Source organism: Zootoca vivipara, chromosome 5, assembly GCF_965207765.1.
Source record: "Zootoca vivipara chromosome 5, rZooViv2.hap1.1, whole genome shotgun sequence".
NCBI classification, from domain to species: domain Eukaryota; kingdom Metazoa; phylum Chordata; class Lepidosauria; order Squamata; family Lacertidae; genus Zootoca; species Zootoca vivipara.
The window spans coordinates 28,676,571-28,697,097 of NC_142588.1; the positions used below are offsets into that span (position 1 = coordinate 28,676,571).

A 20,527-nucleotide genomic window follows, 5' to 3' on the forward strand; every position below is an offset into this window, starting at 1 on the left:
CAGGCTCTTTTTACATAGCAAGAAATGAACAATGAGCTATTACGTTTTTGTATTGCAAAAAGTGGAAAGGCAAGGCTGACGGGTTTTGTTCAGGCTTGGGGCTGGGAAAGAACAGCTTATATGACAACCACTCTGTAGTCCAGTCCAGGTTTAATATCCCCCCCATATTGCCGGAGATTTTTGGGAGGGGGGGGTTACTGAGGTTTAAGATTGCGTTTTGGATAGCACTGTGATATAGAATCTGGCTTAACCCAATAGAGATAATTTCTTTAGGGGAGGAATATACAATTGGGAGTCTAGATCAGTGTTTCCCAAACTCTCTGTTTTTGACTTCAGTGGGATGATGGGAGTTGTAGTCTAAAAACAGCTGGAGACCCAAGTTTGGGGAAACCTTAGTCTAGACTTTCTCCAATCTCGGTGATTATTATTATTTCCACAGAGCTATCCCTGTTAATTCCTCTGAAGCAGCAGCAACAACAACAACAACAACAAACCAGCTCAGCAAAGTGTTTGGAGGCACCTAAGGCTTTGCCTACCCAGAAGTAACTCAACGGGGTTACTCCCAGTGAAGCGGCGTTAAAGGTACGGTATCAAAGGTGCCACAAGTCGAATTTGCTGAAAAAAAAGCGGTGGGCGGGGAGAACTGCGAGGGGGCGGGACGTTGTTTTTTCTGCGAGGGGGCGGGACAGGGCATGCGCAGTGCCGGGCCGAGCCCGGCGCGGCGTGGGGAGGATGATGAAACTCGGAGGAGCGCAGGGAGTGGAGAGGCCGCGCGCCTGCGCAGTGGCTCGGAGGGCGTGCCGTCGGCTAATAAGAGGCCGCCTCGAGGGAGGAGGAGCAGCGAGCCGCTCTCCTTCTTCTGCCGTCTGTCAGGCAAGCCGGTCGGGTGCAGCATGGCCAGCTACAGCGTGGAGGAGCGCGGCTGCCCCAACAGCCTCGGCTACAGGCTGTTCTTCAGTGAGTTTTCCCACGGGGGAGCCGGGCCGGCTTAGCCCGGGGAGCAGCCGGGACTGTGGGAGAAGAAGCTCGGTGCGCGAGGCGGGAGATGAATGAAAGAGGGAGGCGGGGGCGCGCGCGCGCGCGTCCCTCGGGAGGGCATTTGTGGGGCGGACAGGCAGCCTAGGAAAAAGCCGCAGACAGCAGGGCTCCGTTTGCTCCTCGGCGCCTTCTCCTCGAACGCCGTGGAAGCGCTTCTGGAATCATGTCATTAAATTGCTTTGATAGACGGCGAGGCTCGATCCTGGATCCTTTCCATGGCGCTCTGCTTTTTTAAAAAAAAGTTATGTCAGACTTGGCAGTGGGTCCCCTGGGCCGAGTTCGCGTTGGCTTTCCCTTGGCTGGTTATCTGGGACAGAGGCGCCAACGCTGGACCCTCCCTCGCAGGGTTGTTGTGTGGCTCGTGGACGCTGCTGCAGTTTTCCCTCGTGGGTAGCCTGGCTGCCAGCCCGCTGTGTCAGCGTGGAACGGGCCTGGCCAGAGAGAAGCGGGTAGCTTTTATGTAGATCTGGAGAACCCCGGGATGCAGGGATTTTTAACAATAGAGAAGGGGATTTTTAACAATAGAGAAGGGGAAGCGATCCCAAATGTATCAGCACTGCTGCCATGGGAGTTTCCCTGCTTCTCCAAGGCCTAATATTTGGGGTGGGGGGGTGGATTATGCTTGGTGCATGGGTGTGTGTTCCTGCAATCCCAGTCACCCTCAGATCTAGGGCTGAGGAATTGGGGTTGGGGCGGGTGCATCACCTGAATTCAGTGCCCCTCCAAACTCTTATATACAAACACACCTGTCTTCCCATGTGCTTTAGTAGAGTTTCAGGGATGGCTGCTCCAGCCATGAAATCGCATCCTGTAATGCTATTATAGAATGGCAGGGGAGATCCCCCCATTTCTGAGATTCTTTGCTGAGCCCCTGTTACCAACCCTCACTTTTGATTCTAGAAGGATGGCGTGCAGAAAATAAAACAACACATACATGGAACGTAGCATACAATACATTCAGCTGTGTGAAAAGAGTAGCTATTCTGAAGGAGGAGAGAAGATGGGGGAAGGGAAGCAATTGGAAGGAAATGAAAGTGTGAGATACAGCTGCCCTCAGACTTTGTGACAGAGAACTTGATATATGGAGAAAGAGAATGTCATTGCCCAAGGTACTAGAATGGGAACGATGCTTGTAAAAGTTGTGTGTGTTTAGGAGGTTTAGGATGACTGATCATGGCATAAACTCTAATGCCCTATTATGAGACTATGGCCTAGTTCGCATGTCACATTAACCATAGTTAATGTACATTGGCTCCCAGTATGTTTCCGGGCACAATTCAAAGTGTTGGTGCTGACCTTTAAAGCCCTAAACTGCCTCTGTCCAGTATACCTGAAGGAGCGTCTCCACCCCCATCGTTCTGCCCAGACACAGATCCAGCGCCAAGGGCCTTCTGGCGGTTCCCTTGTTGTGAGAAGCCAAGTTACAGGAAACCAGGCAGAGGGCCTTTTTGGTTGTAGCACCCACCCTGTGGAACGCCCTCCCACCTGATGTCAAAGAGAAAAACAACTACAGCACCAGATTTTATTATTCTGTTGGAAGCCACCCAGAGTGGCTGGGAAAACCCAACCAGATGGGCAGGGTATAAATAAATAAATTATTATTATTATTATTAGTTTGTTTTTAAGCTATGGTGTAATGTCAAACGTTCCCAAGGCAGTCCTCTCTTGCTGCTGTACCACGAATGAAACAAGCCGGAGTCTGACTTGCTATGTCAATCTGACCCAGGTGCATAGCTGCCAAGTTATCCCTTTTTTAAAGGGATTTTCCCTTATGCTGAATAGGCTTCCTCGCGAGAAAAGGGAAAACTTGGCAGCTATGCCCAGGTGGTTTGGAGATTACAAAAGTAGCTCACCTGGCTCAATCTACCCTCACCTTTCAGAATAGTTAAGTACTCTTTGCATATACTCAGTTACTCACTGGCTTACCACTGGCTGTTTTGAAGAAATTTCCTGCCTTCCTTGGCGCCCCAATAACTGGCAGGTGAGCTCCTGGTGCGCTGTTCTCCTCTAACCCTCCCCCATTGAGCAAACAGCTGTTGGGTTTAAAGTCTGAACCAGACTGTCAGATATGGGCAGTGAAGGTGGCTGTAAAATGAAAAGCCTCCTGCGGTATAATCCTTTAAGGCGATTTTCATTTCTTCCTGGTAGTGCCCCACCTCAAAACAACTTCAGTTTTTGCTGCCACAAGGAAACGGGTAGCAAGGATATGATGATTATCCAAAGTTTTCTTAACTAATGTTCCTGGTAAGCAGAAAAAAGCTGAATCATAAAACAGGTCCGCTGGTGTGAGAGACTGCCATGCTTTTTACGTGAGGCTTCTGAATCCACACACAGGCATTATCTTTATTAGGAATAATGAAAGCATCATAGCAGGGCACCAACCATTTAAAAGCGGCATTGATGGGAGCATATTGTGCAGGCAATGAGACAAGGTCATTTATGTGCTAGATCCCATGCGTTGACAGGAGATCCCTTTTTAAGGTGATGCTCCAAGATGCATACTCTTCTAAATTGAGAAATGCAACTTGCAGTTTGTTTCTGGCGACTGCTGGGGGGAACTTTTTCCTAAAGTGACTTTAAGTACATGAAGGTATTTACCCTGCTTTCATCTGTTCTAGTGGAAGCTTGGCTTGGCTTGCTGGCAGTTAACCTTGCCTGTTAATCCAGGAAAGCCACGAGTCCAAAATTAAATGAGCCTCTGAGTCCAGACATACCTCAGCTAATAAATCTGGACAAATGGATAGGTCCAGGTAGAGGAGGTGATTTTTCTCATCACAGGCTACCAGAGAACTGGCCACCTTTGAGTCTTAGCGAGGGAGACTCCAGTGACTCGGAGTTCTTTTCAAGTCTTGCTGCCCAATGTCATTTGAACTAGAGGTTCTCTGCTTGCACATCATGTTCTCTGCTGCTGAGCTATGACCCTAAACCCACATGCAACTTACTAGGTCCTCTTTTCATGGGTGTGCAGTGCCACAAGGGAGCAAATTTTCCATGGCAATACTTGTGTGTGGTGTGGGTAAATATAGCAAACGGGGGCAATTATTTGGGTCTTTCCCACCCCCACCAGCTCCCCCAATGAGAGGGAAAGATGCTGCTTGGGTGGAAAGATGCAGGGAAAGGGTGCGGCACACATGGCTGCAGTTGTCTCTCCCCTACCCAGTCCATAACACACACATGCACTGTGTTGCTGTGTGTGATGATTTACATGGGGAAATGCCATGTAGGTGTGTAGGGGGTCTAAAAGTAATGGGATTGTGATGTCTACTGACATCTATCCAAGTATCCTTAACATTGTGCAATATGACATGGAGGAAATCGTTTTGTTCATCTTTGGAGATAAAAGCTAAACCATTTCAGAGCAACATCATATCAGCCTCAGTGGTCATTTGATAAGGCTGGAGTCCGCTTGCTTGTACAGGTTTTGCTGCTTCCAGAGACTCCCATAGTTTGCTCTTCAGGGAGAACACCTCCTGAGATACCTCGGAAAACTGAACACACTATTCTGGAGCACAGAAGCAGCAGCAAGTAGGGCTAGCCCAAGCTCTGGGCTTGGCTACCTGGCTGTTGCAGGTGACAGTCTACAGGTGTCTCTGACTACTGTGGAAGTGTGCCTTGGAGACCGTGTAGGGTAGGCTATCTGAAGCACTGCCGTTAGCGATGGGAGCTTTAAGCTGCACACGGATGGTGGGGGTAAGCTGTGACGAACAGCTGTCATGACCATTTAGTGCTGTGGCACCAGCTCTGGTATATTCCAGTCTTCTGAGAAACTAGGGCAGGTAGGAACTCTGCAGCACACCTGCTCTTGCAGCGATTTCATTGGAACAAAACCTAGTTGATAGGACTGTGCCAACTTCTCTTTGTTTATAGACATTCACATTCTTTAAACTTTCTATCCTTGGTACTTTGTAGGCTTTATTTTACTACTGCATGCATTAAAGATAATTAAAAAAGCCTTGGACATTTCCTTTGTTTTTCAGAAAACAATAAGGGACAATACATTTCTCCGTTCCATGACATTCCGATACATCCAGATGCTCGCAAGGTAAGGCTTGCAGTCCTACTGAGCAGAACTTTGTGGGGATTCACCCTGCAGACTGTATAAAGGTGACCCAGTCACTAGATGTAGAGTTGCTTATTTTTAACGGGACAAGCTGTGTATCTTCAAAGCAACATGAACCTAATTTCTGATCCATGCTTGACAACTTAAAGGTAACTGCCCTGGCTTTATTAACCAATGTTGCTTAAGTAAAACTTGACACGAAGGGAGGAATAATCTTAACATAGCATGTGCATGCAAATTAATTTTTGTTCTTAAGTTGGGATGGAGGGGTACAACTTTCCCTTTTACTACCATTGTTCACTAGTCATTAGTGCCTGCTTCAGCCCAACGCTCACTTTCCTCTTTTCAACTGTAGAACAGAGGTTCCCAAACTGGTCCACAGACCACCAGTGGTCCACATGCTTCACTTAGGTGCTGTATGGTGTGTCTGTGAAAACGCAATTTAAAACAGCACAGTGCCTTACAATTGGTACAACAAGCAGAAAAATCGCGAAGCGGTCTGCTAAAAATCCTCAAAAGTTTTCAAGTGGTAAAAGCCACTCCAAAAAAAGCTTCCAACTGGCTGACTCTTCCAGCAGGAGGAAATACATAACTGTCTCATATTATTGGTATTTTTGTGTTCTTAAAGGGAAGCTGGAGCATTGCATTTTGTGTCCAGCTTATACAGAGTGATGTTGCCAAAATGAAAAACCCTTGGTGCTGACTTCTTAGCTGTGTTAGGTTCCCCCGGTAGTTTTCTTTCTCATCCTCCTTTCCAGATTTAAAAAATTCATATTTTTTTTATATCCATGATAGTACTCTTCCCCTATAACTTGTTTGGCATTGAAGGGCTGTTATTATTTTTAGCAACCTATCTTAAGCTCATATTTGTACACAATGGCCAGCTTCAAAATGTAACAATCTCAATCTGATGAATCAAGTTTTCAGGGCCTGAAAATGTACCTTTTGCCTACTTGCCACATCCTTATTCCTTCTCTCCTCACACCTTCTGCTTTGGCAGTTATATAATGATTTGTTTTTGCCACAGTTTTCTCTTGTATCTGAATTGGGAAACAATGGTTTGCAAGCAGGGATTGAACAAACACATCAAAGTAGTGCTGAGCACTGCAGGCACAATGAGTTTTATCAACCCAATAAACCATCATTTATTGGCTCAAGTGTTTTTTTATAAATTTTTGTATTGCTGATACAAGGGACAAAACCAGACAGAATAATATTGCAACAGTGGACAAAGACAAAAAGATCATGCACTATAAACGTAATGCACTGCTACATATATTATGGGCATTAAAGCAGATCAGGATTGAATCAAGTCTTTAACTATAGTTTTTTGGAACAAGAGCATTAAGTCTGAAATGGAACAATGTTTGGTTCACATTTTCTATAGCTTTTGTTGTTCCAGCACTTTTTTTGGTTCCAAGTAGGCCTAGAAGCATAACTTGATACAGTGAAATCTTCACATCTTGGCTTCTGGAAATACTGTAAAGTTAAATTGTGTTGTCTTATTTGGGCAGGCCAAACTGCCAGGTCATTACTATTCAAATTTTGGGCTATGAATATCAAAACTCCAGGTTGGCTAACAAAAACGAGAACAGTATATAATTGTACCAAAATTGTAAAGCTCACTATTAAAGAAACCCAAATTAGTTAGCAACAATCAGAGCAGCATTAACAAGAAAAAACACTGTAAACTATTTTGCAAGAATGATCCTGTGGTTTTTCTCTCTATCTCTCTGTGTAACCAGTTTAGTTTATAAAACAGTAGCATGGAAATCTAATCTCATTGACAGTGCCTTTGACAGAGTAAATGCCAAGCTCTGAGAGGGCAAAAGGAATAGCAGGGTTGAAAACCAGAATTGAAAGGAGAACTTAAGTTTAAGTAGAATCTTGGCTAATTTTAGGCATGTACAAATCAGATAACTAATGGCCACTGTAAACGGTGCTCTTGGGCACAATTCACCGCACGTGGCGAGCAGTACCTCTTGCAACAAAAGGAATGGGATTTGGCTGCAACTTGGAGCATGGTATCCCTTGTTCGCTATATTCCACCTTCAGTTATAAAGTGCTCAAATACAGCTGAAAACAACCCTGCAAATTCAGCCACCGTCATCAGTGGAGCAGGGAGTAGAGTAGAGGCAGGGGCTTTTGTTTAAAAGAATCCGCTTATGGCAGCAGAACAGACTATGTGTGCAATTAGACCCCGCCTGTTTGAAGGTGTCGTGCCCCTTGCTTATCTGTTGAAGACGCAGGTATAAAAGTTAATAAGAACAAGCGGGCATGTTACTGTCCCAGAAACTAAAGATACAATGCAGTACTGATTCTCAGACTTCGCTTCTCTTTCTTTTTATTGCAGGGATGGCTCTCCTCGTTATTCTCCTGCCTTCTCCACAGCTTCAGTAGCAGCCCAGATAGGGAGTCCAGTTTAGGGCGAAAGGTTACATTACCCCAGTCTCGTCTATAGCTCTTGCTCCTAATCCTCATACTCTTAAGATCTTGAGAGGATTGGAGAGGTTCTAAATTTATCAGCACCTGGGCTGCTGCCCTCGCCGTATTTTAAATGTATATGGCTTCGTTGTACCTTTCCGTGCTTGCCCAGGGCATGGCAAACTGGAATGCTGCTTATGTTTATGTATGAAAAGGGCGAGGGGCTCTCTTTGCCTCAGGAAATAGCTGCAGGAGTGTCTGGGCTTCTGTCATAAATACTTCCATTATTATTTTAATATACTCACAGGCTGGTTTGTAATTTATATGGGCTGCATCCAGAGCAGTAGCAGCGGCGTTTTGCTGATGCAGTTGCACTTCTGTTTCCTTTCCTTCCCCCCCGCGCACTCCACAAAACCTACCCCAAAGGGTCCTTCAAGCCTCTGGAGCTGATTTTGAGAGCTGCAGGGGACAGGAGGGGGAAGTTGTCTTACGCTAGTACAAGTCTCCTTGTGTTAGTGGATTAGGAGCCTTGGATACTGCCTCAAGGGTCCAGGGTGGTTCCAATCCACTTGACTCATGCCTGCATAATTTTCAGCACGTTTAATTCTCTTAAGAAGCTATTTTTTTTCCTTCTGAAGGAAGAAGGGATGTCCCCTCCCACCTCGTTCTCAAAGTAGGCTGTTGATAAAATTGAAGCCAATTCACTCTTTGAACGGTGTTAGGAAACTGAAGTCTGATGAGATAATTTTTTCTGAGATACAAGCTAGATATTTGTGGGGGTGATGTGTTTACCTAATAAAGGCTTTTAGTTCAGTACCCACATACTTAAGAGTAACCCCCATTGTGCTTCTGAGTAGACCTGTACAGTATAGGATTTGCAGTGTGAGGTTCCTTTGCAGGTCTCAAAATGCCTGTCGGAATTCTAGCTTTAAAAAAAGGCACATTTGAAATAATTGTTGCGAGAAGTGTCCCTGCCAGCCAGGTTGCTCGTTCCTGTATTAGATGGATTATCCTAAATGACTTTATCCTTTCTTCTGCCAGGGTTGAATTTGCTCTTTTGTGGCTGCTATGTAAATGCAGTTTATTTTAAATATATATATATATATTCTGGATATGTAAAATCTTAACCTGCAACTAAAAACAAAATGCATTAGCATGATAGCAATCTTCAATCACTGAACCCTTGATTGTGTTCTTGCATCTGTGCAATAGTCTCTTGCGTGATGACCTCTATTAAATATCAAGTTATGCAACAAAATACCAGGTGGTGGTTTTGTTTTGCTTCCATTATCGATTGAAAGACTCAAAAGACAAAATCGTCTCCCCCACTGATGAATGCATGAAAGCTGTATAGTTTTCACCCCATTCCTTTATTGCAGCCCTTAGGAGGGGAAATTACTTGAATCCCGATGGCTTTGCTATTTTTTTACTTAAGATCTATTATTGAGACAGTTATATTTTTAATAAATGAAATTAAATGTTCAATTCTAGATTTACATGGATATGGTATATACCTCTCTGGTTTCTTATTCTTTTCAGGATGTGTTCAACATGGTTGTGGAAATACCTCGATGGACCAATGCTAAGATGGAGGTAATGGCATTATGTATTTGGAAAGCTGTAGTTCCTGGCTTGGTGGCTGCCTCTTCACTAAAATCAGCTTATCCGCGAAAGATATAGCCATTCTGCATCAGCATCTCTCAAATTTGAAATGTCCCGACTAGTTACCGTAGTAGTAAAGAAAGAAGCAGCTATTCTTAATCTGCAGGACTGTGCACACAATTCGTGAGCAAGCCCTATTGGACTTCTGAGATTTCATGGTTGCTGTCAATTTGGATATTTAATTTACTTTGAAAATGTGAACTGAAGCACCTGTAGGGAAAATACTGTCCTAAAATTGGATTGCTTGTACATTCTTCTGTTAATGCTAAACCTAAACCAATTCTGTTTCAGATCGCAACCAAAGATCCTTTAAACCCAATTAAGCAGGATGTGAAGAAAGGAAAACTACGTTATGTTGCTAATGTCTTTCCCCACAAGGGATACATCTGGAATTATGGTGCTATTCCACAGGTATTTTTGTCTAGCTTTCTTTATATTCAGAGGTCTTTTAATTGCTGCCCCTGGAAGTGCTATGTTTCCGTGCAAACATTTTAGCAAGGCAAGATTATAGTAAGAGCAAAACACTAATGAGGAGGAACATGTAACTATTGCATGGACAAGGGGGTGGCAAAATCTCAGGAGGAAAGTGAGAGTACAGTCTATGTTGTAAACAAGGAAGCTGATTGTGCTGCAACTGAATCGGTTGGCTTTGCAGATCACAATTCGCATATCAGGGTCGTCTTGAAAAATACACACGCAACCCCTCGTTTTATGTAGGTGTTGCACTCCAACGCGCACCGCACATTTAAATGAAATCGTGTATATTTGAAACACAATTGAAAGAGCTTGCAAAGACCCCATTTTGAGGCCACTTCCAGGTTTGGCGCAATGTGAGCATGTGTGATCGTGCACATATCGGACGGGCCTGAAACGGCCGCTGCCTGTACCGGTATTAAACCCTCAAAAAGCCAGCACAGGTCACAGGGGATAATGAATGTATATGACTAAGACTTTAGAAACACGGCATTACAGTGCACTAACCAGGCTTCTTAAGAAGAAGAAGAAAGTGAGAACTTGCTATGGAAGCTCTGCTGTTATAGTTTTATTGCTGTAATACTAACTCTTACATTTTGCTCTTTTCCGTCAGCTAATTCAGTCCCGATACTTGTTTTCTAGCTGGCATCAGTCCCTCCCTTTGGTCAGTTTATTGTACCTCACTGATCAATCCTCCTGTGGCACAGAGGCTACGACTTACTTTCAGACACTTCCTCCCTCACCAATTGGCATTGTGGTTACGGTTCTTCCATCTTTTCTAAATTAGACTTCAGACCTGTCGTACTTTGAGTTCCCTCTGATCACAGAACTACTCAAACTCCCTCTGCCCAATCATGTATTCTTGTCTTCAATCACTTCGAAGATTTTTATATTTTTTTATATTTTTTAATATTAAACATATATTGAGGCAACTCCTACTTTCCAAATTGGCAGCATTTGTTCCAGCTAAACTTTAGATGGCCAGCATAAGGGATGCTATGGCATCATTATGTCAACTGTTCCGGAGCCCTGCCCTTGCCGGGGTTTTAATAACCCTGCTTCTGACCTGGAAGGAAGTTAGGTCAATTTCTATTAAAGCAGTCTGAACGGCAACTTCCCTCTGGCATGTGTTATCAACACATCCATATTTCTGTGTAAGGTAGCTAAATGCATGCACGTGGAAGTCTCTTGGACTTGAATTTATGCGAGCATGTTCTGGTTAATGCAACAAATCTAACAGCATGTGGAGGTTTCATAACTAGATCTAAAAAATTCCCCTGCTGCTTTCATCATATGCAGGAAAATGCAGTGCTTTGTGGATTTGGTAACGCGTCAAACAAATGGCCTAGATCCAGCTAGGAAAAGCAGACTCCTTCCTCTGATTCCTGAATTTTCTTGTAAGAAATATATCACAACCACCAGCCATACTCTTGTATGTTGGACAAAGTTGGCTGCCTAAAGAGCATTTCAAAAGAAAAGACTTTTTAAAAGATGTAAAACTGCAAATGCTGTATAAGCAGCCCATTAGCAAAATACATGTGTATGTGTGCTACATATAACCTCTTCTTCTTTTAAAAGACATGGGAAGACCCAGAGCATAAAGATGAAAATACAGGCTGCTGTGGAGATAACGATCCAATTGACGTTTGTGAAATTGGAAACAAGGTAACATGTTTTTTGAAGTTGCAGTGGTCTGTGTTTAGAGCTGTAAACTGTTGTTTCAATCTCTCTTTTTGTGCACCTTGGTGAAACTTTACACCTGAGTGTCTTGCTGAACTGGACTTTTCAGCTAGTTGCCCTATGCAAACTTGGGCATTACAATTTTGCATCATGGCATTGTAAGATTGCAATGAGTTTAAATCAGCGGTAGGTAACTTGTTCTGCATATACGACCATACTGGAAATGTATTAAGAATTATAGGGCTTGTTTGCTTCAACTGATTTAATATAGCGTTCATAATGGATTCCAGAATGTATCTGTTTTGGTAGCAGAAACAGAGTCCCTATGGTACCATAAAACGGAATTATTGTGGCATCATCTTAAATGGACTACAATTTACTTAGTCAGATGCAGGAAATGCTCTCCTCAGCTGGAACATATGCCTGCATTGGTACGCAGAAAAAAGTTTGTAAAGAGTGAGGCTAAAATAAATGCCAAGGCTTACATTTCTACACAGACTCTAAATACTATTTAATAGATGCCAAGATAAGTTAGGCTCATTCTGCAGTATTGTCTTAAAACCGTTACCGCTGAGTTAGCCCTTAATAAAGTACGATACAGTGATAATGTCATGACATGTGAAACATCAGGGTTTTTATCTCCCATATTCTCAGTCTCTCTACAAACACCTGCAGTTATACCTTTAATCTGAAAAAAAATATGAAAGATAAGCTCCTTGGGAAGCTTTATACCAACTCACAAATGCCTTGATTGGTGGATGTTTGTCCCTGGTTTGGGCAGAATAAGTGGTTCAGGCCTATTGCTGAGCAATCAGTGAGAGATACTGCAGTGCTTAACTGTTATGGTTTATTTGAATTGTTTTCTTTGGTCTTTCCATCTTATTAATGAGGAACATCTACTCCATCAGGTGTGCAGCAGAGGAGAAATAATTAAGGTGAAAGTGCTGGGTGTTCTGGCGTTGATTGATGAGTCCGAAACAGACTGGAAGATCATTGCAATCAACACGGAAGACCCTGATGCTGCTAAATTGAACAGTAAGTAGAACTAAAGTGATCAGAACTTTCCTTCCTCTCCCTTCAAATGCCCAGCAAGGCAAGGTGAGGGCTGTGTAGAGCACAGGTAATATGATGCTGCTTATGTCTCGAGAACAATATATTCCCAGATCCATGGAATATGTAGCAGGTTGTTAACAAACCTTTAGCAGGAAGCTAACATCACTACTGCAAAAATTTCATGGATGGATGGTAATAATGATAATCCTACTTGTCTTGAACTGAGGCCTAGCTGTATGCAGGGACTGAAGTCTTGAGTAAATCAAAGTTTTCTTGGTTCCACTTCATTTAGAACAGGTGGAACTTATATTACTGGTAAAAGCACAAGCAAGAAATATTTGGACCAAACGTTGTTTTCTAAGTTGCTTTGAGTTTCCTTGGGCAAAAAAAGGACCAATTTAGTAATGGTGATTAGTGTGTTAAGTGCCAGAAACAACAGTTGCTTGGTTTACAGAAGGAAGTGCAAGCATTGTATTGAGACTTTGCTACATGGAGTTTATCTGTAGCTTGGAGACCCAGTTACAAAGACCAGGAAGATTTCTCCCTTTCTTGGTGTAGGTGAATTCTGTGCCAAATGGAGCCTAAGGTGTGGTCAGGGCTGCATAAATCGTCATACTTTGAGTCATGGATAGGAAGACTGCACAGGTCTCGGTGCAGTACCTTTATAAAACACCAGCCTAGCTTTGAATTATTCTTCACTGCATGTGATTTTCCTCTTGACTTTCTACACACCAGTTAAGGCAATGGGTTCTGTTTTTTCAGTTTGGTGGGAGTTCTTAGATTTGACTCTTTCTTGTATAGGGGTGGGGTTGCCAACTTTGCCCTTGCAACAAGAGTCCACTGAGAAAGATAAGAATAATGTTGTGCTAAGATGTAAGATCTTGGCTGTGGTTCAGGGGAAAAAAGAAGAGTGCACATGCAAAGTGATAGATTCTATCTATCTAGATTCTTGTATCTACGTTCGCAGGCTCTCGACAAACCTCTTATCCATGTTGGAACAATTGCAACTAGGCAGGAGAATGGGCATGGTGGCAGGGTTGAGGAGTAAAGCATGTTCTTCAATCTAAGTCATGTCCTTTTAGTGTCCTGTAATTCATACTCGTAACTGGGTTCTGAATGCATGGTTCTTATTTTTATTTATAAGATATCAATGATGTCAGGACGTTGAAGCCTGGCTATCTAGAAGCCACGGTGGACTGGTTTAGAAAATACAAAGTACCTGATGGGAAGCCGGAAAACCAATTTGCATTCAATGGAGAATTTAAAGACAAGGTATGTTTGCATCCTGATGGATATCTGTCAATGTCTGAAAGAATGCCTCCCCTCTTTCACACTACCCCTGTCTGCAACAACTCCTTTTCGGTAATTGACAATATCATGGGGAGCCAGAGTTCTTTATGCTTCATTCTATGGGGAAAGTAGCTGCTGATGAGAGCTTTATTTCCTTTAGCTGGAAGTTAAAAACCTATTAAACAGACAAATGTACATATCCTGCCATATGTTTGTTTATACACACAAACACACACTGTAACAGCTCAGCCATAGGCAAAGAGCTTTTAATTCCCTTTCTCATCTGTTAGGTTGTATAATATTTATTACTTGTTAAAACTTGGCTGTTCATTTCTTGTTTTTCTTTCTATTTTCACTGGAGACTGTTGTGGCTCAACAAGCACATTTATTTATATTTCTCTGTCCTGCCACTTGGCTAGAGGCGAAGCTGCAGGATTTATCTTTTTCTTTTAACATTTCTATGTTCAAATCAATACACTGATTTGTTCATGCCGAGTTGGAAGAGCCCTTTGTGTCTTGCCGTTGCAGAACTTTGGCTGGCCCTCCATCTTATGCCATTTCAAAGTACAGCCCTTGTTAAAACCTAGTTGCCATCCAGAAATGTGCCACTTCAACATTATTTTTAAAAAAGATGAATTGTTTCCATGTTCCTTGAGAATGCAGCACATAATGAAATGGACAGATTAATACTAGAATGCCATTGACAAATTAGGATGGGACACAATGCAGGCTTGTGCAGTTATTGCCTAGACTAGAGAAGTACTTGTTGCACTAAACACAAGGCATTGCTGCATTGCAGATACTGAGAAGAGGCACTGAACTTGTTCTGTTCTCTATTTCATAGGACTTTTCAATTAAGATTATCGGAGACACCCATGATTACTGGAAGGCTCTAGTAAATAACAAAACAGGTGGAGAAATTTGCTGGTAAGTTGCTACACTTCTTCTTCCAGTCTTGGGCTTTTAAAGAGATGGAATTAAATGAGAGGGACGGTCATACACAACGCCTAAAAACGTTGCTGTTAGCATTTGCACTCCTAACGCAGGCATCATTTTGAAATACAGTGGTACCTCTACTTACGAATAACTCACGAATGGAGCTCCGTCCGCCATCTTGGATGTGGTTTAGATAGGATTTTTTCTACTTACAAATTTTTTGATAGGGTTGCTTCTACTTACGAATTTTTTCTCCCAATATGGGATTCGACTTACAAATTTTTTCGACTTACAAGTGTGTGTTCGGAACGCATTAAATTAGTAAGTAGAGGTACCACTGTATGTCAGGGTTAGGAATATATTTCAGTATTTTCATATTGAATAAATATGCAGGGAGCGAAAATATGGTTACTTCTATAACGGAACTTTCTCTTCTAGCACAAATGCAACTTTGCCGGACAGCCCTTGCCATTGTGATCAAGCATCTGCGGGGGCTACTGTGGGAGAGGTAAGCAGATCTGTTTAATTTCTATGCCCAGGACATGTAAGGACACCATTCTAATTTGCATTCCATGCAAAAGAGGAAATGCTGCCAAATGTGGTATTGGCTGCAGAACTCAGCATCTTAGAAATCTTTCTGTTCAACTTCTTTGAAAGAAGGTGGCTGTCTGGGTGGGCAAAAAAAAGTGCCTGGTGAAATCTGTCGTGGTCCAAAGGTGGGTCCTTCCATGTCCCAAATAGTTCATTTACCTATCCTCATGAATAAGTGATGCACATTAAGCAGGCTTGCTTTATGCCTTCTACATGGTGCAGAACTCGGTGTTGTGTATATTTTATTTAAAGCACAGCCTACACCCAGTTCTGAATGTTGGACACCTTCTGCTCCTGGGATGATTGCTCCTATTGCACAGCCATCACTTTGAGAGAAGAGACTGTCAAATCTGATTAGTAAAGCAGCCTATGCCTATTAGTATTAGCATTTTTTTACAATTATCCAGGTAATCACTATTTACAGGTACCACCCTACCGTATGTTTCCGTAATACCACTTCATTGACACCATGGGCAGAAATATCCTCCTAAACCCATGTTTTGTAAATGATGGGAAGCCCTCATAAGAACACCCATGCGAGTGCTAGGAGAGGCATAGCTTCCTTCACTAGTCCTAAGGCAGTTCAGGCTGTATCAGCTCCTGTTTTTTATTTTACCTGTGCAAAGAGAGCACACTGTACTTCCACCCTCCCTCCTCTTCTCTCCCACCCATAGGCCTACAATTTCTATTCCTCCTTTCCTTTCCTTCTCTGCTCTCGTGCAAGGAATGGAAAGCTGTCACTGTGAACCGCGATGGCTCCCCCCTGCTCTTTAGCTGATCTTCTGGGGAAATGCAGGGATGCTGCCTAGTATAATGACCAAAAATGCACATTCTAATGGATTTGGTTAAACATGAGTGCAAAATAAGGTCATTGATTCTGGTTGGGATTGGTTTGCAGCAACTGCAAAATGCCAGCTCCACATCAGAATGCCAGCACTTGGTTCTAGGACACATTAAGGGGTTGTCTTTTTAGTCTCAAGTTCCAGCTCCTCAGATGTATAGTTTTACTGGGAGCATCAGAAGAGTTCTTGTTTTTCATTCAGTTAATACCAGAAAGGGCAATGACTATATGGCATTTAAATTATTACAATTATTGCATTTATTTGCAAAATCTCACGTATTGATGTGAAAGAGAAACTGAGTTTTTAAATTTAGCAGGAATCCTGGATTTAATGCTCTCCTCTTTTTCCTCTAGGCACCTGCCTGTGGACCAGCCGATCCAATACCACCAGAAGGTAACCTTAATTCAAAGAGTGAATTTGAGAAGTGTGTGTATTTATGTTCTTGGAGAGTGGGAGCCATCAGTTAAGAGCTCTCATTCTGCATCCTCACCTGCATAGCACTGACCTTTAAATTTAAACTACTACCCTATTAGAGCTAAATATCTTGTTTGCAAGACTTGGACAAGGGAAAGCCAACACTAGAGCTCCTCCCTATCATTTGTGTAGCACTTCTGACACAGGCAGCTTATTATGCAGTGCCTTAAAGGTATAGGGACCCCTGACCATTAGGTCCAGTCGTGACCGACTCTGGGGTTGCGGCGCTCATCTCGCTCTATTGGCCGAGGGAGCCGGCGTACAGCTTCCAGGTCATGTGGCCAGCATGACTAAGCTGCTTCTGGCGAACCAGAGCAGCGCACGGAAACACCGTTTACCTTTCCGCTGTAGTGGTACCTATTTATCTACTTGCACTTTGACGTGCTTTCGAACTGCTAGGTTGGCAGGAGCTGGGACCGAGCAACGGGAGCTCACCCCGCCGCGGGGATTCGAACCGCCAACCTTCTGATCCGCAAGCCCTAGGCTCTGTGGTTTAACCCACAGCGCCACCCGCGTCCCTAGATGCAGTGCCTTAGGTATCTGTAAAACTGCACTTGCCAAGTTTCCTTCATCTAAAAGAACTGTTAATGCTTACAGGAGGTCTAACAACAACATTTGACAACCCTCACTTTATGACCCAGTTTCCCAGGAATTACATCTAGTGCAACTTTTCTCTTCACGTTCTGAGTTTACCAGTAAATGTTGAAGGGCTGTCTTTCTAATATGCAAATGGTCCAATGTAAGCTCAAGACATAGTTCCAGGCGCAAAGCTTGCAGCGGCCGTTCTAGCCAAATGCCTGGTACCTGTCCACTTGCCAGTACAAAGGACACAAGCATTTGTTTGTCTGCTCTCTAAGCTGCTTCTAAAACCTCCAGTTTTAAGAACAAAAGCCAAGATAAATTATATGGAAATTAGCACTAAATAACTGGTGTTCAGGAAGTTTGCTTCACATTTTAGAATGGTGATTTGCAATGCCTTATAAAGAATTTTTTCCAAGTTACATTATGATGCTAAAGGTTTTGTCTCCTTTCTCCATTTCTTTGCCTTTAAAACCCAGTGGACAGGTGGTACTTCTATGAAAAGTGACCGAAGCAGATGCTGCCATAGTTGCTACCACAACACCAGGAAACACTTGTGCACAACTAGATGAGAGCCAAGAACTTTGATTTCAAGAGCAGTCCTGTATTGAAACATGTAAAATAGTTTATGATGATGTAACAGATTTTTGCAAACCTACCAGTAACGTGTGCTTGGAATATATGCTCAAAATATATCAAGATCCTAGCATCGGAGCAGTTCTTGTGTAAAACACCAGCTTGACAGTCTTCAAAATCTACTTGAACATCATGGCAAATCACTGTTGCATAACCCAGTTGTGTGTAGATACCCGCTTTCATTGCTTATGAAGAATTTTTGCTTCATTCTGAAGTCTTGTCTCCTTAATGATGTTTTGAAATCTCATGCGGTCATGTAGAGAGAAGCGTGCGTAATGGAAGATGGAGTAAAAAGAAGCATTGGATTCTGGAAAAAAAAAACCCACTCCTTCTGTTTTAAAAACAGCAACATTATTGTGGAAGTCGGAGATGCCTCTCCCTGTCACTAACCTTAACTTGCTTGAGATGAGGCGAAAGTACAACACTTTTCAAGCAATCCTTGTGTTAGCTATGGCTGGTTTGGTAGCTCTGGAGTAGTCTCCTAACCCTCCCATCTCACAAGAAATTATGGCCGCAACTTCCTCACTACAGTGCTTGGTAGGTAGAGCTGCCATTGACAGGTTGAAGGGGCGGATAATGACACCCACTACATTCCATTTCCTAGTTGGTGGGCATGCTCCTTGCCTTCTTGTGGTGCTGCACATGCCTGTCCCTCGTTCACTGCCCCCATCATCTACCGGTATACTACACTGATGCAGATATGTCAGGAACATGGCCTTTCAGGTTGTGGCACTGGCAAGAACAGAGTAGGCATGTAGGCCGGGAATTCTGCATAGCACTGCCAGGCTGCCCTCTTCCCCCCCCCCCACTGGATCCTTTGGGGACTCGGGGTGGGTAGCCTAGCAGCATTAATGCTGTGAGTGGAGTTTCTGGCCTGTGCACCTATGCTCTTAACACTGAATCATGTGCACAGGGTGGGAGTGGGGCCGCCATAATTTGGGTGGCAGTTCTGGCAGGTTTACATGTACCACAAATCCCCCAGCTAAGCTACATTTGTTGGCAGCAGTGGACTCTGGCTTATTCTACGTGGTAGTAAAAAGGATGGTTTGGAGAGCTCACTTAATGCGAAATTATAGAGTCAATATCCATACTCAAACGATACGCAGCTTTGAATGCCTCGCAATGAGAGTGAACGCTATGTCTGAGCAGCAGGGCCATGACAGACAGGCAGTTGCCCCCATCCTTGCTTCTCTATGATGGGAGCTGTAATTTGCTTGGTGTTGACTACTTTGGAGTGTCAGCTTTGCAATTCATACTAAGTGCCAGTTAGCCTGCACTGGGCCCTAGGGCCCCTCATGCGGAACATGGAAGGCTACTTTCTGATAGGAAGGAGTTTCCGGTAACGTGTGTCCATTAATGGCACTGACTGTTCTATGCAGAACTTGAAATTCTTCAAAAGGATTTGCCGCACACTTCCTTGAGGTCATGTTTTGGTGTTAAAATGCAGCACGGCTTTTTTCCATTAAAATTTCTGTTGAGGCTTTCTGTTTTTGAAAGACCTGTTTCATTGATTTGGACAGAATACTATTCTGTTCCAAATGAAATGCTGTTTGTGTAGTTCGGAATAAGATAGCAAAGCTTCCCCTCCTGGCAGCAGCATTATGATAAATGTCTTTTGTTGTACTGGAGACGGGGTGAAAATTTCAGTAATGAGGTGAGGTTTGAAGATGATGGATTTTCTCACTGGGATCATTATGATTATGAATACTTGTGTGGGAAAGCAGACAGTCCTCTTAGCAAGGAACATTTTGAGCGCTTGACAGAGAATAAGCTCTTGAAGTTTCATAAAAGAATTCAAGCAGTCAAGGACATCTCAAGTACTTTCCTTACCCTAATTTTTAAAGTATACCTTGTTCTGGAACTCCTGGTTCTACCATCTGTTCCTGGGCCGCCTATTTTGCCCTTCCATTGACTAGTGCGGGTGAATTTATTGTAACAACTGCATTTTTGGTAGTGTAGGTTGCAATGGGGGCAGGACTGGGAAATTTGAGTTGTGATGCAGTGTAACCTGTTTTACTCCTCTCCCCACCCCTGACACACACAACGTACGCAAGCAGGACTTAAACTGGCAAAAGAAAAGTAAATAGTGGTGTAGGACAAGCTCAGTGGAGATGGGAGAGAAAGACACCACAGCCATGTTTTCTTGCGGATCAGTAACTGGTTGAGGAACGCAGAGAGAGTAAAAATGGGCATTTCTTCCCACAGAGGGATGTAGAAAGTTGACACCCCTCCAGGATTGGTATGAGGTGCTCTCACTTTCCACCAATTCATAAATGACCTAGAGTTGGGGTGAGTTGTGAGGCACTCAAAAGTATCTTGCCAAAGTGGGTGAATGGGCATTAAACTGGGAAATGCAGTTCAAAATAATTTGTATCCCACCCATCTGACTGGGTTGTTCCGGCCACTTTGGGCAACTTCCAGCATATATATATAAAAGTTTCCCTATACTGGGCTGCCTTCAGATATTTCCCAAATGTTATATAATTACTCATCTCCTTAACATATGATCGAATGTTGGGCTTTCTCTCCCTTGTGAAGAGAAACCCGCAAAGGGAGAAGGAAATACCCTATGTTATAGAGAACCCACAGCCTTCCAATGAATGTTGCAAGATTAGGGCAACAACACCACTTCTTAACACAGCACATAGATCAGCTACTACAAAAGGTAGCGATGGCCACCAAGTGGGAAGGCTTTAAAACAGGCTTAAAACTAACGCATGGAGGATAAGCCTGGTCAGTGGCCACTAGCCACAGTGGCTGCGTCCTGCTTCGGAAACACCCACTGCTG

The 20,527-nt window shown here is 43.3% G+C and overlaps 1 protein-coding gene across 1 annotated transcript; it reads left to right on the forward strand.

The window, feature by feature from the left end:
• The first annotated feature begins 867 nt into the window (after positions 1 to 867).
• Positions 868 to 17,953, forward strand: PPA1 (inorganic pyrophosphatase 1). Its single transcript, XM_035137460.3, has 11 exons — positions 868 to 957; positions 5,016 to 5,080; positions 9,062 to 9,115; positions 9,476 to 9,595; positions 11,237 to 11,323; positions 12,247 to 12,373; positions 13,536 to 13,663; positions 14,526 to 14,608; positions 15,056 to 15,125; positions 16,404 to 16,443; positions 17,583 to 17,953. Exons 1-11 carry the CDS (start codon positions 894 to 896, stop codon positions 17,609 to 17,611), a joined length of 867 nt encoding a protein of 288 aa, XP_034993351.2. The 5' UTR covers positions 868 to 893; the 3' UTR covers positions 17,612 to 17,953.
• Positions 17,954 to 20,527: the final 2,574 nt, after the last annotated feature.

Excerpts from the sequence above, each read along its gene's own strand:
- PPA1 (XM_035137460.3), top strand. The coding sequence starts at position 894 with ATGGCCAGCTACAGCGTGGAGGAGCGCGGCTGCCCCAACAGCCTCGGC. Across the intron at positions 12,374-13,535 it reads TGATGCTGCTAAATTGAACA|ATATCAATGATGTCAGGACG; the intron begins GTAAGTAGAACT and ends TTTATTTATAAG. Across the intron at positions 15,126-16,403 it reads CGGGGGCTACTGTGGGAGAG|GCACCTGCCTGTGGACCAGC; the intron begins GTAAGCAGATCT and ends TTTTTCCTCTAG.